The sequence below is a fragment of the Camelus dromedarius genome, chromosome 13 (assembly GCF_036321535.1).
Source record: "Camelus dromedarius isolate mCamDro1 chromosome 13, mCamDro1.pat, whole genome shotgun sequence".
NCBI lineage: Eukaryota > Metazoa > Chordata > Mammalia > Artiodactyla > Camelidae > Camelus > Camelus dromedarius.
Genome location: NC_087448.1, coordinates 10239585 through 10264751, shown reverse-complemented (window position 1 = coordinate 10264751; position 25167 = coordinate 10239585). Strand labels below are relative to the sequence as shown.

The following is a 25167-nucleotide window of genomic DNA, read 5'->3' as shown; positions in this document are numbered from 1 at the left end:
GTAAATACTCAGGCTTCCTGGCGCCCAGTTTCCACTGCACCTTTCTGTATCAAGTCGTCTTCATGGAGGGGAAACAGTGAAGCTGAGGGGAAGCAAAGCAGGCCCCCGGGAAAGTGGACACGGGAGGGTGCTTTCTGAGTCTTTGTCCTTTACTGTGTTTCTCCATCCACATGTCCAAGTATTAACACTCACTGTGTACGGCTGCAGTAACTCAGTTTAAGTCCAGATCCCACCATTTACAAACTCAAAATCCTAACACGCAAGCCTGACAAGAATGGGGTTGCTGTGGAGATTCCCAGACAGAACAAAATCTCAGACCTTGCAGCCAGGTGCAGGGGAAAGTCACCTAACGGAAGCCAGCATAGGGCAAGGAGAGGGTACTGATCCAACACTGCTCTCCAGCTGAGGAAGAAGGACGGTCAGTGCGGCTCTCCAAAGCTTACCCTTTCCCTGAGAACTCCGCCCCACAGGGACCCCCAGAGCTGCCGTGTCCCCGAAAAGGGACCTAAACCCTTGAAGGACAAATAAAATGAAAAATGCAACAAACCTGCCCTGGCTGGAATGCACCCTCAAGTATCGTATACTTAAGTGAGGCTCACACCTCCACCCAAAGTAGAGTGACTCGGCTTTGATTCAGAGGACAGAGTTTAGAAACCTCAACCCTCCAGAAGCATGAAGCAAAAAAAGACTTCTAAGCACAAAATTAGCTGTCACTAACTCTGAGGTCTGAATTCCCAGGCGATGCTCCTCACAGGGTCCTCAGCGCTCCCACGGAACATTCTGGTCCACAGTCATCACACTCTCAGCCCAGCCAAATACCTGGGCTCCTGATCCACAGCAGACTGGGCAAGGGTGGTGGGGCCCCAGAGGGTTTCCGGCCACTGTGGGAGAGGACGTGCAGACGGGAAGGGGGACAGCTACCTGTGCCCCCACTGTGGCAGCAGACCCCTCCTGGCCCAGGACATCACTGAATCCCAAATGACTCAGGACCCCTCCCCTCCGTGAAAGGGGAATTACCGCCCCCACCGGGACAAGTCTGAAGATCTGGGTTGAAATAATAAAGATGTGCGCCCAAAAACAGGCTTGCTCCCGACACAAAAGGACTCCAGGCCCTGCCCCACAGGTTCTTCTTAAAGTTACCATCTTTTCAGTAGGCTCTTCAAGCTTCCAAACGGAATCAGGGAGGCAATCTCTTCGCAGCCCCTTCAAGAAGGCACCTGTGTGTGGCTGATGTCACATTTGCTGCCGCAAGTGGGGTCAGGCCGGCTCAGAACCACAACCAGAGCAGGGGCATGGTGGGGAGGGGGGTGGTCAGAGGACCCGAGAGCGCGGGACACCTGCTATCACAGCCCGACAGTGACAGTCTCCCACTAAGGGAAACTGATCAGTAAACACTGTTGAAGGAAGTTTTAAACTAATAGACTTTAAAGATGCAAATCTTTAAAGAATTTCCATCAAAACAGTTCACTGCTGGACATCTAGTGAAGTCATCCATGCAGCTCTACTCCCCATAAACCACATATCACACAGACGAAGCTTCTTTTCACTTCTGGGTCGTTCTTGGTCCCATGCTTAATGGGAAAAGCATGTGTGGACGTCCTGGCTTCCATCAGAAGCCGCTCCCTTACTGCTGATGGAGCCCAGGCTTAAAGATAACGAGGAGGACATCTCAGCAGAAGGCAAACGAAAGGCAGGCTTACCCTCCTCTCCTCCAACCTACACAGAAGTTAACAGAACGAGATTAGAAGAAAAGTCCAACTGCAATCAAATAGGACATGGTCGCCAAGTCACCCGAAGGAAGGGCGAGCGGAGCAGAAGACAGCATCCGGCAGGGGTGCAGGGCAGAGGCGACCGAGGCGGACGGTGCACCCGTGTCCCTGCACTGGTGCTGCAGACGGATGGCAGGACAGAGGAGCCGCCCTCCAGAAACACCTGGAAGCCAGAAGCAGCCCCGCACACGCATGCAGAGACACTTCTAAAATGAAAGGGACAGAGAAAAAAAATACAACAAGCAAAAGGCAGAAGGAAAATGGTATGTCAGGGGCACTCTGTCCAAGGAAGAGGGGAGGCGTTCTAGGCAAATACTTTTTTTGACTCGAAGAAATTAAAGAAAACTGGGACTCTCTTTTTTAAAAAATCTCATAAAAGGCTCAACAGTTGGAGATAAATAAAAATCATCACAATAAATATCACGTTAATAGCAAAAGTAAACAAGACACCATTGAAAACAATGACAAAACAACAAAAAAACTCCTAAAAATGAAAAAACTAAAAAGATAAAAGTGAACACAGAAGATGCTAAATATGGAAGCAAAGATGACTCCATATATATGTACATATATCACTACTCCTGGAAATGGATATAAGGAAATAGCAAAAAATCGCACTTCTTCCAGTTTATCCTAAGGAAATAATTAGATGACGGGAAAGATTCATACATTTCACTGGAGATTTACATAATTTCTTTTTAAAGCTGCAAATTACCTAAGCAGACATCAATTAATTACAGGAATTACCCTGCGGCCATACAATGAAATACCAAGCAGCCACTCAAAATAATGTTGATTTACTGACATGGAAAAGCTTCTCAGTATTTAATAAGGAAAAAGCACATTACCCAGCAGCACAGACAGAACGGTCCCCTTTTTGCTGTGTGTGGAGGGGAGGCAGGTAATACACTCTCACAGAGGAACACTCTGGAAGGATGTACACTGAAATATTAACTAACAGTGGTTGACCATGTTTTTTTGGATCTGTTTTTCTACATCATCCCAATTGTTTAAAATGAGCTTATTTTGTAAATTTACTAAGAAAGGCAGAGCTTATAGTATTTCCATTTTTAATGAACACAAACACATACAGACACTAAAAGATCAAAAGAGGCCAGGCCTAAGTTCAGGAAGAAGATTTTAAGTTTACAGTCCAGAATTCTTGGATCAAACCATTCTGGCTACAAAAGATCAGCTGTCAGACATCTCCAATCTATTACTCTAAACCAATCTGGAGACTAATAAAGAAGCTAAAAGCAGCAAATGTCCTTCTGTATTAGATTTAACATCCTGAATTATATTATACCGAACACTGTAATTACTCCATTACTTTTAAACTATTCTTCCATAAGGAGAACCAATAAACAAAATAAAAATAAAAAAGATAAACCATCTGAAAATCTCAAGAAAACATTAATTCCTGCTATATTTGCATTTATTTTTAAACCCATTTAATTTTTCTTTCTGAAGCTTAAACAGGAAACATGAAAGTTTAAAGAAATTGGGAGCCCTTGGGAATTTCTTAAGAGATGGAGGTAATTCAACATTTCTCTTAAAATCTTAGTCTTTCTAGTTCACTGAAGAATAAGAGAACAGAAATAACTTACATTATATGAAACCATTCCATTAAAAGACAGCACATGCAACTACATGTGGTTCTCACTTTCAGGCAAAGAATCAGATGTGACACAGGATGATCACGGAAGCCGGGGCCGGGGGTGCAGGGGTCCAGCCGATGAGTAGGACTCACCTCCTACAACAGACCTTCCGAGCCTGCACGTGTCACCCATCACCTTCTCCCTGAAGACTGTGTTCTCCCACCAGGTGTGTCCCCACCAGTCCAGGCAGGCCTCAGTGGCCGGGCCCCTAAATGAAAAGCCGCTCCCTTACTGTCAAAGACCTACTTACCTTCTATCCAACAATGCCACAAAAATCAAATAACATTTGAGTCATTCATTTTAAAAGCCTTTTTGTATCTGCGGGGTTCTTTTTAAGGATGAAATGATCAGACCTGTTAGGAAGCTTAGGTGATGTGGATGACACTGCCATAAAGTGACCGAGTCTGCCGAGAATACAGTGAACAGAGGCTGGCTTCCCTGCACCCGCCAGCTCAAGCACTTACCAGACGCAGCAGAGGCCTCCCCACCCCCAGGCTGCCCGCTGTCCTTCTCCTGGGCCCCCTTTCAACTAACCCAAAGACAAGTGGGCTGGCTGCACACCGTCCAAGTTATCACCCACAACATGTCTTATCTCCAATCCCACAAGTGCAGGTGGCACAGCCTCCAACCTGGAAAATTAAGTCCCCGTTCCTCATTCCAAAAAGGTATCGAGAATCAAGTAACAAGCTCAAAAGAGCCAAGAAGGTGGATCCTCTCAACTAATAACTAACACATATACTCTTCATGTTTGCCACGTGAACCCTTTAAGAGTTATGCATCCCTCAATATCTGAGGCCCTCTCACACCTCAGAGTTCCCCTTATTCCCATACCTGTTTTAAGGAACAACATTTTTATATTAAAAAAAAATTAAGCAAATGATGCAGATGAAAAACATCACCAGGCTGCTGGCTGTGAGTTGTTCTCCCAGTACTTGGACCAAGACACTTCCTGTCTACTGATTCTCGAAAGGTATGTATGCCATGAAGTGGGGAAGGAAGGTTAGGAGGTACAGCCTTTAGCTGCAAAGCACTGTTCTCTCTGTAAGGCTCCCGGTTTTATTTGGCCAACGCAATAACCTTGGCCTTATTATCAACTCTTTCTGACCAACTGAACAAACTGAAAAAAAAAGCATTACACACGCAAGTAATCTTTCCTAGATGTCAGCGTCTCAATCACCTGTGCAACCAGCTACTCCGCCAAATCAGTCCCCAGCTGCAGTTCTTGTCCGTGCTGAACAGCCTGCTGCTGAATCCTCAGGGAGGTGGTGCCATTTATGGAGCTGGGCCACCAGTACCTCCCCTCTCCCTTGAGAACTCAACTGAAACCCTAACTCTCCACTCCAGCATGCAAATCCACTGGAGAAAAGACTCGGTGGGAAGAAATGAACATGGCGCCTGAGGCCAGAGTTCAAATCCACCTCCTCCTCCTACTAGTTATTTGTGTCTCTAGGACTTAGTTTACTCATCTGTAAAAGACAGAAAAATGCATACATACTATAGTTTTCCTGAGAATAAAATATGAAAATTAACTTTTTTAAACTAGCACATAACAAATGATCCCATGTTCCCATTACACTTTGACCTGAAGCCTTAGCTACATTCTTTGGAGTCAAATTACATGCAGTGGTACTTGAAATGCAGACAACCAGCACATGGTAAATTTCAACTAATGGCTGGATATGCAGAGAGATCATGCAAGTGTCAGGGCACTGACCCATCTCAAGGGTTTATCCTCAAATCATACACCTGATCACACACACACATCACTGGTCTTCCTTATGCCACATCTTTCCCTATGAAAAATGAACAAACTGCTTCATCTACTGTATGACCTCCAATGTGTATCCCTATCTCTCAGGCAAACCCTAGTAATAACAGACCAGTCCCCATTCGTGACCCCGGGCTAGGACCACAGTGGTCCCGATGCAGGGGCCTCTGCAATTGGGCTGTTGCTAATACAGCTTCCCTGTAACTCCATCCTGAGACTGTAGGTAACACATGCTGGGGAACACAAAAGTTTCAGTTAAAAGAATTTTTTGCTCCAACCATTTGAAGTTCAGTCTGCTCACCATCACCTGAGCTTAACAACTGCCTCCATTAGCCCAACGCAACCCACCTCTTCCCTGCCTGCCTCTGCTCCATGTAACTTCACAGAGTAGGTTGTCACATCTCACAGCTCTTTAATTTACTAACCCTGACTTTTCTACAGGAATCCCACTCACTCATTCAACTCATTAATACACTTATTTATAGTGGCTAGAACTGTAAAGCTGCAGGGTCCCCCATGACAGCCAAATGCAACCCTCCGCAGAGGGACTTTCATCCTAACTCGGCAAACATCACTGTTCGCCGTTGCCAACTGAGAGAATTCTTCAGAGAGGGTGAAAGCTTGATTCTTCTGCCCGCCCCCCACCCCGCCTTTTCTTCAAATAGGGGCAGCCTCCTCCCTACAGTTTTGTCTTCTCTAAAGACAAACCACCAGTAACCATCACCCAAGTAAAACTGTGCGTCCTAACACCCTGGCCTCCCATGAACATGCACGGCCATGGCCATCCTCTTCCCGGATGAGAGATGCCCCAGAGCTCTTGGTTCTAAGGCAGAATCACTGATCTGCATGTCATTTTTCTATAAACTCTACTGCTTCTCTCCAGAGGCCCAGCTCTAAGTATGCAATAGAAAATGAAACCATCTACACGGGCCCACTCTGCTTCAAGGGAATTCAGCCCAACTTAAAAGAAGGAAAAAACCAAAAACTCTCTCTCTTCTGAATCGGGAATGAAGGTTAAGCTCAATTTAAAAAAAAAACAAAACAAAACAACAAATACACAGAACACTGCGACCAGCCTATAAAGATATCAAGCCCATCCAGGCTTCCAATCTCTCCTTGTTATCTGTCCCTCGAGTAAGTCAAAAACAAGCTAAGCAGCCAGCAAAGCCTCTTCAGGGTTGATCTGGACTCCAATCCATTAAAGAGACACCACCTGGCCTGAAACGCCCACCGACTTCCCTTCCTTTGTTAGCACTTTCTCCTACTCCAAACTAAGAGCTTCCCCACACTCGCTCTCTCCGGCTACCTCAGGTAGGAGGAGGGGAAGGAAAAACCGTAACTTGCTCATCTACACCAGTCACCCAAACCGTAGCCCGTCCTATGAACAGACCCCATCTGTCTGGAATGCCCTTTACCCACTAAAGCACCTTAAAGAACTACTCAAATCCATGCCCAAATGCCACCTCCTCCAGGAGGGCTTCCTTCCTTTTGCCCACTTTGGTTAATGTCACCCTGTACTCCCAGTGCTTGTTGTAGTCGGCCAGATGCTGGGCTATGAGCATTAAGGAAGGGCAGCGGGCGTAGCTCGCCCACTTCCACAGCCTCTAGTACAGTGCATTAAACATAGCAGACATCCAATAAATCTCTGTTGGCTGAAGAACGAGCATCATGTCTACCAGGAGTATGAAAAGCACTTAAGCGCTGGTAGAAATTGGACTGCTTAAGGGGTCTTGGTTAGAGGTTAGTGACATTTCTGATGGAACTGCTGCAACAGGGAAGAAAAAAACATCAAATGGAATTCCCAGCCTTCCCTTCAGCTCTAAATGTAAGACAGCAAACAATCCTTTGCAATTATGGCAACCACAGAATCCTTGCTTTCAACATTAGTTAACCCTGGGGAATAAAATCATACAATTCTGCATTGTTTGGTGTTTTTTTTTTTCAACTAGTTATACTACTTCTACAATATCTTAAATAAATTAAAATTTATAATAGCTCAAATTTTTTTTTTAAGGAATCTACATGAGCTGGGGGTCGTGGGCACCATGTGATATTTTTCCCTTCTTACAGTCCCCAACCATCTCCCACAGGAACTGGAGTTATGAGAAGGGACTGAGATCCTAAGGACCAAACTGAGACCAGGAACATGAGAGCGGCCGGCAGGCAGGCCCACAAGGTGAGGGCAGCCTCGCAGGGACCGCAGGAGCTCCAAGAGCAAGGACAGGGCTGGAGGCGAACCCCTTGCAGAGGCTGAGACAGCGCCCGGTCCATCCCTGGGGGAGAGCTCTTTCCACCTGACCCAGCTGGGAAAGGACAGGATAAGGGAAATGTTTAGGGAGTCAAAACACAAAAGGGAGATGTACTTAGAGAAGGAGGTGCCTCCATCCTCAGTGTGGACTCAGACTTTTAACTTAGTCTCAAAATAACTGGAGGAGCAGAGAAGCAAAAGTGTGCAGAACTGGACTTGTCAGGTTCCTGGGAGGCTGACAAGAGCCACGTGCTTCCAGAGATGTCATTTTGGATACATGAGCCTTGAACCCCAAGTACACGCAGTGTTCAGGGTCACAGAGACATGGGCGACCCAGGCTCCACCACACCGAGAGAAACCACTTTTGGTCAAATCAGAAACTGAAGAAGCTAAAGAGGAAAAAATAGGGTATGTATAGAAAAATATTTCAGTAGAATCAAAATGACATGTTTTAAAAATACCCTCCTTGATTTTGAGGACAGTAAAACTATTCTGTACGATACTCAAAGGGTGGACACACAAACACTTGACCAAACCCGCAGAATGCACAACACTCATATAAACTGTGGGTGACAGTGTGTGTCAACAGAGGTTCATAACAACACACATAATAAGGTGCGGCATGTCGACAGTGACACGGAGCAGAGTCGCTGGGAAAACCTCTGCACCTTCTGCTCAATTTTGTTGTGACCCTAAACTGCTCTAAAAATAAAGTCTGTTTTAAAAAATGAGTATCTTCATTGTTCCATTTACCCACTCCCCCAAAGAGCCATACTTCCCAAAACACATAATGCCCAATGCTCTTTATAGAAGAGAATTTTTAATGGGCCATTTCACTTTAATTATTAAAATTACCTCTGGCTAAAATAGTAATAAAACAGGAATGCTGACTTAACCTGCCAAGTTTTATAAATTGTCATCTCCAGACCCCCACATTATTCTAAAACATCATGCCTCTCAGAGCTTAAACTTAAACTAAATCAACTAGATCAAACTCCAAAGTTCCCTCTCATTAAAAAGTGGCATTTAAGATGCTTAAGCTGTACATATATGTTTTTTAATTATTTTAATAACACAATCCCAAAACAGCCCACCCCTAAGACGGCTTCCCTTTTCCCTGATAACCCTGCAGGGTGCACCAGGCTGGGGAAGAAGCACCACGGGAACCTCACCCATCGGGGGAGAGCCGATGGGGCGTGCTTGGATTAGTCAGCCTAGATGCTTCTACAGCTGTTTTTGCAGGTATAACCAAAGACTAAGATGTTTGAAGAACATCCCTGTTAATAAATTCTGCTATTCATTGGAAAGTTACTCTCTGATCCACTCCACAAGTGATATCCATTAAACCACACATTAAAGAGTTTCAGGGTCAAAATTAAGTATATACTAGGTATTTGGAACTCCAGCATATGATTCATCTAGTAAAACTCCTGTCACCTAAGAAACTACAAGCTGCTCCTGACTTACAATCAGCTCATGAACTTCTCCCACTGGTAACAGATCAGCCACGCAGCAGCCCTCCCTCCCCATCCATCCCCGGGGGCCAGGGTGCAAATCACGGACACCGTGACAGCCCTGACACTGACATCAGAGTTCAGAGCAGAAGAACTCAGGTGAAAACAGGTAAGATCAGGCAGAGCACCTAGGTGCCCGGGAGATCTGAAACTCGGGCTCCTCCCTTGCCAATCACCCTCCTCACGGGGCTCACACACACCCTCCTATTGCTAACCACCACCAATGACCTAGTTAATAAATCACCAGCCTCAGTCCCTAACCTGGACTCTTCCCCCAGCTCCAGGCCAGAGCATGTTACCACCTATTCACTTCCTCCACCTACATTCCAGTGTCTGAAACAGAACTCCTTATCTATGTAGGTTCTTCCTCATCATGGCCCCATGATTCATGCACCCACACACCCAAGCCAGAACCCCAGAGGCCACTCTAGGACTCCTCCCTTCTCCACCAGCACCATCACCAACCCGGCCCCTTCTGTGTCCACCCCCCCCACTTCCTCTTGAATCCCTCCCCCTCCTCCCCCCACAGCCACTGATGTCTCCCTCCAGGCCCCAGGCTGAGGGACCTGCCTCCACCCTCTTCAGCCCAAACAAAATTGTTCTCATTCAAACATTCCCGGGAATTTCGCATCACCTAACAGGCTGATGGTCCTTCATGAGCTGGTCCCCAATCACCTCAACGTCAACTCTTTTGTTCCCATTTTTCTTTTAAGTCCAACAATATTGAATTCCTTGCACTTCTCCAAAAATTCAGTGCTATTTAAAAACAGAAAAACTCTTATGCTTTTGAACACTATTCTGTCTGGATTCCTTCTGTCTTTAAAAAAAAGAGCTCAGGCATCATTTCCTTTATTGATCTTCAAACTGCCACCTCTTGATATTGAAGTACTTCGTCCTCTGTGCTACTTCTGTGCCTTATGCTTCTACAACTGCACTGATCCCAGTAAACTGTACGTTTACACACGTCTCTGCTATTGGACTGTAAGCTGCCGGAAGACAAGGTTATCATTTATCTTCCTAATCCTAATGCCAGCACAGTGTCTGACGCACGGCAGATCCCTCTTCAACCCCCAAACATCATTCCTTTATCACACCCTCAATTTTTCACCGCCTGATATTCTACCTATTGGATATCTATTTAGATCAATACATTCTCTCTTCCCATAATTAAGATTGCTATTTAAGATTAACTAATATAAATGCTTTACTTCCCAGCATCTAGCTAAAATCAATTTTAAAACAAGGAGTAAGAACTTCTGAAACCTACTGAAGGGGATATAGGCAAGAGAGAATGACCCTAGAGCTGCAGTGTCAGAAAAGCATTAAAGGATGGAGGACAAGGGTCCTGGAGGTAACGGTGAGGCCCAGCAGAGTACAAGAGACCCATCTGAATTCAGAATCGCTGCGCAGGACCAGTCCTGCACCTGGAAAACTCAAGTCTCCCTTCTCCAGTTCTCTTATACCAACTAGCTTCCTGCCTTCAGAACCAGGAACTTACCTCCTAAGTTATAGTTCAGTTAGGTTTTTCTGGCCTAGCCTCACAACTTAACTATCATTCATAAATTTATTTCTGTAAGAAACCAGGCTGGACTTCTAACCAACAAACTTACAAATCAAATCCAAGATGCACTAGGGATCTGCCCATATTTTAAACTTATTTCTGACACATGAAAAAATCTGCTTCTTTTTGTATCAAACTGTAACAATGGTAATCATGGAAATAAATTACAAATCAAAATATTAATAAATCCTTTTTCCGTTTTATAAAATACTGTAAAATAAATGGCCATATTGACCACATTACTACATAGTTTCAGTTTAAAATAGCAAAGATCTTTACAAAGTCTGATAACAATTTCTTTTTCTTTAACTATACTTCTATCCAACAAGTTTAAGGTTCCCTTTCCATGATCACTCTCATAAGAGTTAAGTAACTAAAGATAATCAAGCACACAGTAAAAAAAAAAAAAAATTAATTAATTTAAATAAAAAGGCAAACAAGTTCCAGCAAAATTCAGTCATGCCAAAATTTCATATTATTGCCTTATATTCCTCCTGAAGTTTCTCTATTCATCAAATATATATACGTGTGTGTGTATATGTGTATATCTCTCTATATACATATATATCTGTTAAAAAGCAAACTGGTCCTATTTTGGGGGGGATGCTCATTCATAGCAGTAATTTTAAGTCAGTATTTGCACCTGTGATGGTTAATTTCCACTTCCACTTTTCATTAAATCAAGAGAGATACAGGATAGAAAAGCTCTTTTAACACTAGAAACATTAGAATATTCATCACTCATACAAAATATTCATATGAAGAACAATCGAGAAGAACACAGCTAGGCCAGGCAGGACTCCCAAGGCTCGTCATCCCTGGGCCTTACACCTGCTTGTCCACAGCGGAGAGGCAGCCTGGAAAGGAATGGTTCTCTGGTTCTGAGTTAACACTCATGCTAACACACGCGTGTATGCACACCCACGGTCTCTGGGGCCCCAGTACACACATGGGCCCCTGTTTAGGACACAGCTGTTAAAGGGCCGGGAGCCCAGCACAAGAACGTTAATACCACAGGGTGAGTGTCTCACTTGGTAATGTAAGCGAAGCAATTACCCACAAAAACTCGTTAAGTAGCAACAATCACAGTGCTTTCCAGTAACACTATCTTGGAAGGAGGAGGATGACTAATTTTTTCTTTCTCCAAAGGCAGAAGAAAGCAGCAAGGTGATCCTTTCTAGAAGCAGAGCCAAACAGGAATGTACTTCTGGCTAGAACTCTGTCCTAAGGATGGGGCACGCCTTACATTAAAGAGGTGAGTCAGCCATGTCGGTAAAACCAACACACGGAAACCGTGTGAAAGCGGGGGACAGTATTTATGACCCCTTTCTGGGGGGAGAACAACATACAAAGCGCACCTACTTATGAGGGCTGTTATTAAAGATACACACGTACAGAGTCAGCAACTGGAAAATGAGCAAAGTGGAAAACAGCTCTGTTCAGTAGTGGGATTACAGACGCTTTCACTTTAAAAATAATTTAACACGGGATGGAGTGAGGGTGTTTTTCCACTGAGGCAGGGGTTTCCCATTTCCGTACCCATCTTCAAACCCCCAATTCCCACCATGTGAACAGACCATGTATGTGCAGACAACGTGGCCAGGGTGGGAAATGGGGCTCCAGCCCTGCAGCAGATAAGCACCCAGAAGCCCTTCTGCAGGTATCAAAGGCCTTCCCACCACACACCCTACACAGAAACACAGGGGGTCATCGCTGCTCCAACACAGAAGGACGAACATGAGAGGCGTCATTTTCACAGAATTTCAAAAACAGCCTTATCTTATTGCTACAGCTAACATATTAAGAAACAAATCTATGCAACAGGCCATGTATAAAAATACTGAGATTTTTACCATTTTAAAAGACTAAAAATATCATCTCAGTGACTTTTCACTCCAATTATTTTCCGGGACATTCAGGGTTTTGTTCCTTTTGGAAATACAGAATATATATATATATATAACCGTTTCTTTGTAAATACAAAGAGGAAAAATTCTTTCTGACCAGGAGTGCTCCAACACAAGCTTCTCTTAGGCTACTTACTGATAAAGTCCAATTAAAATGAAGAAAAAAAAACCACATTTTATATGCACAGATATATATAAATACTTGTTTATTAAAGAAGGAGGGCCAAGAAGGCCTCCTCTCAAAAAACCATTTGCTTCCCATAAACAGTAATTCATCCAAGGGAAAGGAAATATGTAAACCACCGGGAAAACTGCTTTTCAATTAAAAACGATTTCAAACTATGGAACTTTTTTTTATTATTATTATTGTTTGAGTTTCTGTCTTGGGGGGAGCTAACTAGGTTTATTTATTTACTTATTTATTTAATGGAGGCGCTGGGGAACTGAACCCAGGACCTTGTGCATGCTGAGCAGGCACTCTGCCACTGAGCTGTACCCTCCCCTTCGGACCACTTTAAATTATGACTCTGTGTCACAGTGTGGGGCAAGGGAATTCTGTTCCATAGCGTCCAGGGCCACTCCTGCCACACTGGAGAGTGTGACCCGAACCCATGCCACCACCAGATGTGCAGCCCCAACCACACACGCCCGCCGCACAAACAGGCAGCCAGGGTCGCCAGGCCAGGAAACGCAGGCACTTTCCCTTCATGGAAGCACTTCACTTGTCTTGAAGAAGACAGTATGGAGGGAGGCGTTCCGAAAGACACAAATGGGGGTCCTTTAGAACCACTTTGGATTCTTTATTAACAAAGGCAAGTGAAGAGCCAAACCTTACAACGATCTTTCCTGACACAGTAGATCCCCTGAGACAGCTGAATATGCTGTTTACCCTGATACTGGAAAAAGTCATAGAATGAACCGCAGAAAAATTACAATGCACTTAAAAACAAAAACCAAGTCCCCTACCCACCTCCACAAAAAAACCACCCTCAAATAGGCAGGTCTGGTAAGATCAAAGTCTAGCTAATCACAGTGCCCTCTAATAAAAGACTGCTAACACAGAAATACAGATCCTTTTTTTAATTCAAAATCAAATCAACTATTTATACATAAAATCACAAAACCTCTGACATCTCAAAACATTAAAAAGACTATTGGTCTGGAATATTATTCTCAGTTTGGAGAGATACATTTATCTTCAGTTAAATGTTGAGCAGAACCACAGGAAAATCAATTTTGCCCAAAGGGAGCCTCATCCCCTAACTGACCCCCCCCCCACAGGCAAGGGGGCTCCTCCCGGAGTGCCCGGGACACCTTCCCTGAAGGTCTTCCCTTACAGTCCAGTCAAGGGAGGAAAGGCAACATAAATACTAACAGCTCACCAGGGGTCACCGGGCTAAGGAATGGGGGATCTGGGGGGCGGGCAGGGATAAGCGAGGGGGGAAGGCAGTTCAAGAGGAAGCCGGATACCCGAGGCCCCGAGGAGTTTATTTATATTTGGTCAGGAAGATACCAAAGGTTTTTAAGCAGAGGTGACGTGATGAAAACAACAGTTAAGAGAGAGGCTCCCGGCAACGGTGAGTAAGAGCGTCAGGCTTGGGGCTTTTGTTCTAGCTCGAGGTTTTCCAAAAGAATCGTGGCAGGCTGGCTCTGCAATGCATTTCTTCAAAGATAAGGTTCCAAGGTCAGAAAGTCATGGAGCACACATCTGCCTCTGCCCCCCAACAGGCGTGTAATACATACTAAAACAGTAAATAAAGGTTCTAATCATTCTTTCAATTAAAAAGAAAGAAAAAAAATCTATTCAATTCCCAAAGCTAGACTGGTGGTTCCAAAGTCAGTCTGAAATACACGCCGTAGGTCACAAGCACTAACTTCCCACGGAGCTGCTGTCCGAGTGGGCACCGCCGTGGTCCCCTCTGGGGAGCCCAGGGATGTAAGGGTTTTTAAGTCTGCAGTGCAGCGGTTCTCTAATTGTGGTCCTGAGGCAGCCACACACCAGGAAGCTTGTTAGAAATGCAAACTGCACCACAGACCTAGAGCCTATGGCCTGCGTTTTATCAAGCCCTCGAGCTGACGAGGATAAACGCTGAAATCTGAAAAACACTGTTAGATCACAGGGCACTTTCTTCAGTTAATACTTCTGCACAGTTCAAAACAACCCGGGCAACATCTGAGAGGCAACAGAGGCCCCTCAGGGGCTCCAATCCCTCCCTGAAGGTGGCCTGAGGGCTCAGCTGAGAGAAAGAGAACAGGCATCCATCACCTCCCCCCACATCCACAATCCAAAATTCAAAAAGGACAATTAAAATAACACTGGAACATGAACAAAATCTTCTTCAAAAGTCAAAAAACGAAATCGTGGGAATAAAGGTGCCCAAAATACCATCAATTCCTAGCCCCAAACTGGGCTGGTCTCATGCAAGCCGGATGCACAATTTGGTCGTTAGGGAAACAGGAGCCACGCGGCCGGAGGTGGTGGGGGGGGCACCACAAGGGGGCAGGGGTGGGATCTAAAACGCCTGGTAGGAGGCACACGCTAGCTAGCACCAAAAGTTAAGTCGGGGCTCTGCTCGAGGTGGGAAGCCCTGGTCAAGTTTCACTCAGCCTCAGTGTTCTCATCTATAAAACTGGTCTAATGGCCCTTTCCTCAGCAGAGGCCCAGGGGACCAGCCACGGGCATTAAGACATCCTCCAAGTGTGACCCTTGGGAGGAGCGCAATAAAATTTGGCTCCCTTCCTTCCTACAAGGCTCCCACTAAGGGTAGCATCAACGCCAGAAGACCATTTACTTTCACACTGATCTGTTCAGGTACCGCGGTAAAGCAGAGGGGAAAAGTCCCCGCCTCCTGGGAGGAACTGCCGAGGAAGTGAGCAACTCTGTACGTATCTTTTTCTTTTTAAATTACCTCTCAACAAGTGTTCAGTACAATGAAAGGGCACCAAACACAGGAAAGGAATGCTCAAACACCACCCTTCCTCAGCAGGTTCTCAGCTCATCAGGAGTTCAGGTAGCAATTAAACAACTTTGCATCAACTACACTGAACTTGATGTTAAAGTGATGCTAGGAAACTGCGCCTAAAATAGCTGCTGACCAACGCCCAGTCCCCGAGTTCTGGATTACTTTTCATTTCCACTCGTTTATCATTGTACATTTGTACCCCAAAAGGTACTTGGTTCCTAAGTAGGAAGCAGACCCATGGAGCCACTTATCCACCAACATGTGTACTTAAGAAACAGCACCGTGCCCCACACGGGGATTTGGGTGTGCCCACTCTTCATTCCTGAGTCCCCAGCACCGAGCCCCCAGACACCTACACACCAGCCCCCCCCCCCCGAGACACTCTGACCCACCCTGGCGGCCCTGCCTGCCCAGGAAGCCTACGCTCAATCCCGGACCACGGGCTGAACCCCCAGAACACTAGTCAGCTTAAGCAAACGTTTCTCCAAGATACTGCGGGGGGGGGGGGCCTGAAATGGCTCTGTGCCCACAGGATCCTGAGACTAGAAAATGAGAGAACAGAGAAAAAGCACTGAAGTCAGATAAGAGGGGTCACGGACAGACACATGGGAAGACAGGGGTATATTTATACTGCCTTCTTACAGAAAGAAACCAGAAAGTAAAACTCACATACCGAAGAGGACAGTGGCTCAGGAGTCCTTCTCGCCCCAGGCACCAAGCAATCCTGACCTTGGAATTCAAATTCCATTCATTCATCTATAAATTGAAGAGAGTGACTTCCAGGTGGAAAGCTCACTGAGCATAAGCATCTACCTTGGTCAATCCTGAAACCCCCTCAAAATCACAGTAAAGGGTACTAGGAGGGGAGAGAAGACCTACAGCCAGGAAACTCCAGAAGCTGGAAAGTGGGTGGTAGAACGAAAGATGGGGAAGACAAGCGCCAAGCCTGAGGTGGAGAAAGCAGAGAATCAACTCCACCCACAGTGCCGAATCCCCAGGGGAGGAGAGACTGAAAGTCACTTCAGAAGTAGTTAGACACCCAGATGGTCTTCCCGCTCCCCACAGCCAGGCAACTGCCTCCAGCCTCCCCAGGAAAGGAAATTGAAAGCATATTCTGGAAAGGAAACAAACGCTTCAGGAGCGGAGTGAAGCTACACAGGGCACTGTGCCCACACCAGCCCCCTCCACTCAGAGCTTCAGGCGGGAAGAGGTACCAGCCCAGGGGCGCACCGAGGGTGGCCGACCACCAGTCCAGAGGTGAGCAGGCCAGAAGGCTTGGGGCAAGACTTCTGCAGGGAGGCAAAATGTACACAAAGCTAAAGGAAACTGATAAAATCCATTCCTCACCTCTCCGCACAGTAGGAGCACCTACATCATTGTGGTTAAAAAGCCCCAGTCAAGGGCTCACACTTCCAACCAGCCTGGGAGTCCACCACTCTTAAATATAAGTGGACCCTCCAGGGTGGCCTCTACCACAAAAAAAAGTGACCAAAGCCAGCTGGCAGGGAGACAGGGGTGGGCAAAGGGGCCTTTGGGAGAAAGAGAATCTATTCTTGGGGGAAAGAAACAACATAACTACAATGAACACACTCAGGGAGATTAAGAGCAGATATTTCATCTGAAACAAGCAAGCACCAACATTCAGAGAACCAAAAGAGCCCTCAGAATTTAAAAAACAAGCGCAGAAACAAAATACTTTCTGGAAGAGCTGAAAGATAAAGTTGAGACAGTCTCCCAAAAAACCACAGAAAAAAACAAAGAGCTGGAAAATAGGTATAAAAAGATAAGAATATTTGAGGACCAGTCCAGAAGGTCCAGCATCCAAATAATTAAGAGTTTAGGGAAGAGAAAACATAGAAAACGGGAGTGGAAAGGAATCAAAAGCTCAACAAAAAGATCTGAGTTGCCTGATTAAAAGGGCCTACAAAGTACCTGTCACAAAAAGTACAAGTAAACTCACATCAAGACACAACATGATTAAACTTTAGATCACGAAGAGAATATTCAGATTCTATAAAATTCTGGAAACATAAAACAGCCTGCACAGATTTCAGTATCGGAGTGGCATTGTATTCTTCAACAGCAACACTGGAAGCTAAAGCACAGTGGAGATGCCGTCACGATTCTGGGGGAAATTATTTTCATCCCATGACTAGATACCATGCCAAAATATCAATTGAGGGGAAAGGCAAAAATAAGAAATGTTCAGATATCCAAGACCTCAAAAAAAAAAAAAAAAAAAAAAACCTATCTCCCATGCACTCTACTCACAGGAAGACCACAGCAAGATATGTTCCACCAACACAGTGGTATAAGCCAAGGAAGCAAAGACAGGAGACACAGAAAACAAGGTATCCCAAGAGAGCAGCAAAGGAATCTCAAGGATGAAAGAAGGCAAAGATGACCAGGGACGCCAGCAGTTCAGGGCTGAAGGCTCACGGGAAGGACTCTCCAGAGCAGTGAAATGGACAGCTAGCCTACGCACCCCACTTGAACAACTCATACGTTGTAAGTGCTGCTACAAGACTAAATGTTTATGTGCCCCCAAATCACACAGTGAGACCCAGTCCCCAGTGCAATGAGAGATGATGAGGTCATGAAGGTAGAATCCTCAGGACTGGGATTAGTGCCCATATAAAGAGACCCCAGAGCAGCCTCTCGTCCCTTTGCCCGGGAGGACACAGCCAGAAGCGGCCCCTCAAAAGACATCAAATCTGCCAGAGCCTTGATCTTGGACTTCCCAGCATCAACTGTGAGAAATGTTTGCTGTTTAAGCCCCTCAGTCTACCATATCTTGTAATAGCAGCCCAAGTAGACTAAAACAATTACACTTGCAAAAAAACAACTTCCAAGTAAGATCTAAAAAGTGATTCTGGTTTACTAACAGCTAGCTGGGAACAGTGTTTCCACAGCCACATTAAGGCGCGCACTAATCTAACCAAAGTTACAGTGTAACTCCACGGGGACAGGGCAGGGAGATACAAGAGTGAAGGAGGCAAGGAGAGGAGAACTAAATTCTCATCTTCAGGGTCCGAGGTCCACAGATAATGCCTGAAACTAGAGGGGGAAGTAGCAGCGAATTTTAAATGTTCTTTATGAACAAAGAACAAGGGCACCAACCAGCCAAGAGCGATGGCGGGGCTGCCCTGGGGGAGGAGGGAATGGAAGCAGGCGGTAAGTAGCCGCTCTCTCCCCAACAAGCCTTGTCATGTGCATAACTTTTCAAGTAAAAACTAAACAAAAATCCTAAATACTTAAAATAGAACAAAGGACTTGGACCTATACCGTCTGTTCAAATCTTAGGGCCAGAAAGTCTTTTTAAAAACAGGAAGAGGCTTAAAATAATGGGAAGATAAACACCAGCTACATATTTGGTGAACATTAATGTAAAACTCGAAACGTTCCCACGATGAATTCAGACACCAGTAGGGAGCTGAACAGAAAAGGCTCCTCCTCCAGAAAACATAATGGAAGGTCTGTGAAGTCTACAGTGCGTCCCCAGGGGGGTGGACGTGAAGTGGCTTTGTAACCCACAACTGGGATGTTTTATACTTTGTTGCAAACAAAGGTACATCTCATTTTATTTTCCCTCCTCTAAAACTTTGGAAACCAGGGAGCCATTTAGGATTAGGAAACTCCAAGTTCACCCCAGGAGCCAGGTGTTCTAATAGCCATGTTTTTCTTCTCAAAGCATTTGGCCATGAGTTTTCAGTGTTACTGCACTGCAAAAACACAAGTTACGGGGGGGGGGGGGGGGAAGACTGGTCCAGTGACAGTGGGTGACTCTGAGCAGCAATCGAGGGGTAACAGTCAGCTTCCATTTCCTGCGCTTGCACCAGCAAGATTCCATGAAAGATAATGAACTCAGGCACAAAAAAAGCCACAGAAGGGCTGGCTGGGTGTGGTCCATTTCCTGCAGGTATGGAGTTTCCAAGCAGGCAACTCTGAATCAGCAGGAGAAATCACCCCAACAGAGAGCAAAGTGGCACATTTCTCAAGAGATCCTCAGGCTCCTGGACTCTGGCTTCATTCTGACTATAAAATACACTAGAATGAAGCCGCAACTACCAAGTGGTTCACGTCTCCAGAAACTCCTCACACCACATCTCGTACTAAGGTCCCAGAAAAATACCGTTCAACTAAAAGCAATGTCAACCAGAAGCAAAAAAGTAAGCTAGCTCTGCACACTGGAACAGTAGCTCAAAGGAGACCACAAAAATTACATAAAGGAACAAGAAAGCAATGGTGATGGCTGCCACGTATCCACAACTAACCTCTGCCAGGACCCTGGGCTACATTAGCAGCCTAGAAAAATGTAATCTAACCAACTTCTACTTGAAGGTCATTGGTTCTACGGGAAATACTATCAAGAATGTTCCCTGATATGGGATTAGAACCAAAATGTCCTGGACTCCTTCAAATTTTATTTTTAATTTTAAAAAAAATCTTCTGATAATCCCTTTCAAAAACAATTTAAGCAAAATAAATTCTTAACATTGTGAAATACTAATGATAGAGAAGAGGGAATATGAAGTATTGAAACAGATTATTTTTTTAAAAAACTTAAAGATAGGCTACAACAGTGACAGAGAATGTGCCTTTATTTTCCTTATTACTCTTTCGTGTAGAGCAGCAAAAAGGATCAAAAGCAAGGGGCATGGGCGAGAGTGATAAAGACTATAAAATGCTCGCTAAGAGTTCAAATTACAAGGTTTGAGGAAACCTTGCTAAAAGCTGCCCCGCAGACATGGGAACCCCACCAGTCTCCTCCTCCGCTCACTATTCAGGGGTCCCTCTCCCTAAAAGGCCACCACAGCCTTCCAAGTGGTCACCCAACAACTCCAGCATCCTTCAGCCATCTCCAACCACATGCATGGAGGACGAGGAGTTCCAACAGGACCCCGCCCTAGGCAGTCAGCAACACAGCCCCCTCCCTGCCCGCAGCCCTTCCAGCTCCAGCTCTGGGGTCCCGGCATCACCTCCCTCAAGCCTGCTCTCCCACCACAAGCCCTGCTCTGTGCGCCCGGCTCATCTGAACCTTCTTAGGTAGATTAGCTGACTCGGCCATCACTAGGCTGCTGACTTCTTGAGGACCAACCAGGAGAGTCTCCCTAAACTTGCACCCTGTCTGCTCCAACCCTGGACCACATCGTACAGATCAGCCTTTCTCTCAAGGTGCCTGCAGGACCCACATCTCACAGATACCCTGACTATCCACATACTCAAACGCCAACCCTTCCCCAGGGGCAGTGCTAACAGGCCAAACTGGGGAGGCCTCTTCCATGGAAACAGGAAAAAACTATGGAAATGTGAAACTAATGAGGAAAAAGAAGAGCACTTAGGCCACAATTAAATGCAGCTGTCCTGTCTGCCTTCATTTCCCAAATTTCCAGAGCACACAGGTTTCCCCAAGGAGCGCTGGAGAAAGTTCCCAACTCGTCCAAACTGGCCCTTAAACGGCTTTCTTGCTCTCAGCACAAAGGGGCATTCTCAACAAAGCTGCTTCCAAGCAGCCAGAGAAACGGTGATGTTAACAGACACTAAGTTTTCCAGCTATTCCTGTAAGTGGTCTGTCTGCACTTTCCAGCGTGAGTGTATCTCACATGTATGACATCCTCAAGACATGCTACAACTTAGGCCCTACTATACACTTGACATGGCTAATCAGTGTATTTCCAACTTGAGTCAAAACGGTCAGCCGTGAAATCAATTTACTTTTGCAACAGCTCCTCTCTTTTTTTTTTTAATAAAATGCATCACACACCAGTACCTCAGAAGTAGAGAGGATCAGGATTGCCTTCTGAAACTTTTAGTTTCAGGTCTTGATGTAAAATTTATTTCTTATGTGGGTCACGGTCCAGAAAAGTTTTAAAGTGAATGATAAAATTCTATTACAGAAACGTATAAACCAAAATCTAATTCTTTTCAAATTACAACTTAGCCAACTAAAAGCTGATTGGTGCTCTGCCTCCAGCTGAAGCTTGTTTTTCTTTAATCTGAAATAAATTGAGCAAAACAGCAAATATTCAGTGAAGGGCAGGGAGTAGTTAAATCCAGAATTCAACCTAATTTCTTTATGTCTATTTGTAGATACTACATTCAGTTCATGATTTCTATTTTTTCCCCTATACTAATGTGAAACCAGGGTGTGGGAGGTAAAAAAAAAAAAAAAAAAAAAAAGGAAAGGCCCCCAACAACCCTCATGAAATAGTTATTAAAAGGATAACACATTCAGATTTACAGTCATCCACCCCTCGCCTAGCACCCAGCACAAGAGTGTCCAATAACGGTTGCTGATTGAACAGATAAAGTATCAATTTCATATTTCTAATTTCTTCAGCAAACCAAAGTTGGAATAAAATAAACATTAATTTTTGCAAAAGTAGTAAGAAAGCAATAATACACCATGGTGAGGAGCATGGTCTTGAAGGCAAGAAACACCTGGTTTCCAATCACAAATTCTCCACATAATACACTATCTCACCTTGGTCACTTCAGGCAGCCACTGTTGATTTGCACATGTAGAAAATGGTATAAACAATACCGACATCTCAAGTGGTACCAGTAAGAATCAAGAGGCATAAAAATGATTTGCAAAGCAATGAAAATGGTGTTTATACTGAAATTATTCTTTCATTCAGGTTTACTTTTTAAGCATCTTTGCCTAGGCTGCCTGAATTCACTCTGCTGTCTTTCTGAAATTTTTACGCCAACTCCTTGCAAACCCTGGTCAGGAGATGAGAAAGGAGAAAAGGGAGAGATGATGAGATATTATCAGGACAAGGCACAGAAGGGCTGGTACTTCTTTCCTCCTGTTTTATCCCAGAGAACAATCAAAGGCAGGTGCACCTTTAATTTAAACCTCAACAACTCTGAGGAAGACCTCCCTGGGCAGTAGCAGCTGCTGATTCGAATTAGAAAATAAATGTGCTCCTTGTTTTTCTTTGGAGTGGAAGAGAGAGGAAAGGAATGTTCTTCCCCGAATGGCACACCAAAAACAACCATCATACAGTGTGTAGACGTACTTAAACACACGGATGACTCTGTCAGAAGCCACCTTCGTGCCCCTAAAACTGTATCAGCTGAAAATTTAGTTGTTTCAACTAAATAAAAACTTGTCAGCTTTTCTACTAAGAAAGCAAAATAAAAACAGTTCCCCAGTAACACTACCTAGGAAGTACATCTGGGAAGCAAAGTTCCTAAAAGAAATGTACCTTCTTTGAATTCTGGCCCACACTCTTGAAGGAAAAAGGAAAAAGTGAGGACCGAAGTGAGACGAGATACCACCTGAAAACCATGTGATACTAACTTCAGGGCACCAGCCAGCAGGGCTTAAGAACCTTTTTAAACTGATTCGCTTTCCACAAAGGCTGAAGACTTCCATGGTAAACTCTGAAGCATGTGTGCTGGATTACAACCTGATTAACAGCGTTAAGAGTCAATCTAAAGTACTGAGTAAATGTATTTTTTTATTCATTACAAGAGGTCCTTCTTGCACTACGGGTCAGAAATAATCTTCCCCCAGTTCACCCTGCCTTCCTGTCTGTAAATTCGAACCAAACTGAAGCAAGAATTTTAGGAAATACCAAGAAAACCACATCTGACTTTTACCTAGTGGTCAGCAGCAGCTTAGGTTTTAAATGCATGTTGAGTTTAAAAGCTCTTTACATTCAAGGGCAGTTTTTTTAAGCCCAGTCAAGTTATTAACGTTACTCTATTAAAAAAAAAAAAAGCTAGAATTCTGGTAACTTTGTGGTCCTATTTTTTTAGATATCAAACCTGAACAATGAAATCGAGTTTTCTTTTTCTGATTTAGAGAGAGGCTCCTAAGGTCAGTTCCAAACACTGCATTTCTCAGCCCTCAAGAGTGGGGGGGGGGGGGGGAGAAAATAAGCCCATATAAGTTTGTAAGATAAATAACCCACTATAATCCACTGGGATGCTTGTGGTTGTTTTTTGTGTCCCCCTCCCCCGCCCCAAACTCGTAGGTTCACTAGCTTAGCTAAATCTGGAGAGCAAAACTTTAAAGACATACCCTAACCACAGAGTGAGATTTGATCCCAGTCATTTTGGCATCATTTACGCTCTCACAAACATTACAAATTAGCCAAGGATGGTGGTTTTATTTTTCAAAGGGCTAAAAACAGTCCCCAATGGCGAAAAACTTTAATGCATTCTTGTAAATTTGAAATTCAACTTCTGTCCCCCGCCCCCACTCCAAAAAAGACACCGGTAGGCCAAGAGGCCACAAAGTAGCAAGGGAGAGGTTTACTGGGAAGGGATTCATCTGGATCCCATCAAGTCTCCAAGTAAAAGCCCAGTGTCCCGGGATTCACGAGTGCACGTAGTCCGACTGATTCCTTCTCCCCAGAGGTTTCCAAGCTCGCACTTTCCCCTCCGCCCCGCGCGGAGCAAACGCGCTGGAAGTGGAGCTGGCAGTTACACCTTCCTCCAACCCGCCCTGCCGGCCCGGGACGAGTCGGGGCGCGCCCGGGGCTCCCCTCCCTCCCCACAACTTTACCGCCAGCTCGCTGGGGCGGGGGGACCGGGGCCTCCACCGCCCCCCGCCCGCGCCAGGGCCCAGAGAGCCGACCAGGCCTCCAAGGGCATTTCTCCACATCACTTGTCCCTGGGAATGGGCCGCCGCGGGGCCTGCGGCTCGAAGGCGCCGGAGGGGCAGAGGGACGCGGAGAGGCCGAAGCGGCCGGCAACCCCAAACCCTCCCGACTCCGACCACCGCGAATCTCGACCGGCGAGGGCCGCCTCCAGGCCGCGGCCCCCAGGTCCCTGCACCCCCCCGCCCCGGGCCGCGGGGCCGGGCAGGGCGCCCTAGGGGCTGCGAGCGCGGCGCTGGAGGCCCGCGCGACCCCGGAAGGGGCAGCGTGGGGGGGCAGTGTTTACACTGCCAAGTTCCCCGCTTCCGCCCCGGCCCGCGCATCCCTCCCTCCCCTCGGTAGCCCGGCTCATGCCTACCTGCATGCCAGGCAGGCCCGACTGCACCGGGGAGTGAGCCATGGCGGTCAGGACGGCCACTTCCTGGGACGGGACGGCCGGGCCGCCGCGATCCGCGCGGGCGACGAGGCCCGCGGGCCGCGCGCAGCCCTCGGGCGGCGGTGGCGGCTGGTCAAGCCTGAGTCCGGCTTCGGCAGGGCCGGACGGAGCCCGAGGCCACCCCAAGCCCCCGCGGGTCCCGGGCCGGGCGGCGGGCTCAGGGGCGGGCGGCGGGCCGCGTCTCCATGCACCGCGCCGGGGAGGAGCTGAGAGGGGCGCGGGGCCTCGCCACGAGCTGCCGCCGCTACCGCTGCTGCTCGGCTGGAACCAGACGGCCTGGGCCCGCGCGGTAGCCGCCTGGAGCCGGAGTGGGCGCGCACTGCCTGCCGAGCCCGCGAGCGCCGAGAGTCGAGCGCGCCGCGCCCCGCCCCGGCCCGGCCCCCGCGCCCGCCCCCGCGGCCCGGCCGGGGACCCCGCCCCGCGCTTCCGGGAGGGGGAGGAGGCTCGCGGCCGCCAGGCGCCCTAGGCCGCAGCCGCCAGCGCCGCCGCCTCCGGGGCGGGTGGAGGTCCGCGCGTCTACCGCCGGCTGCACCCCCGCCCCAGCTGGCGGGGCGGGGCGGAGTGGGGAGGAGGGCGCGCGAGCGGGTGCGGGGAGTGGGCCTCAGTTGGGGCGCCCCCCATCCGCCGAGGGGGCCGGTCGGAGCCGGGGGTGGGCTGCGTGCCTACGCCCTCCCCCCAGGCCTGGGCCGGTCGGGTGCCCAGCGGTCTGGGCGGCGAGGGAGCGGTGA

General features: G+C 46.7%; 1 protein-coding gene across 1 annotated transcript in view; it reads right to left on the bottom strand.

Moving 5' to 3' along the window:
* Positions 1-24760, bottom strand: part of STK24 (serine/threonine kinase 24) — a 93140-nt gene extending 68380 nt beyond the window's left edge. Inside the window, exon 1 of the mRNA XM_031466241.2 lies at positions 24362-24760. Coding sequence (XP_031322101.1) covers positions 24362-24403 — 42 coding nt within the window. The 5' untranslated portion in view covers positions 24404-24760. The remainder of the gene's footprint in view (positions 1-24361) is intronic.
* Positions 24761-25167: the final 407 nt, after the last annotated feature.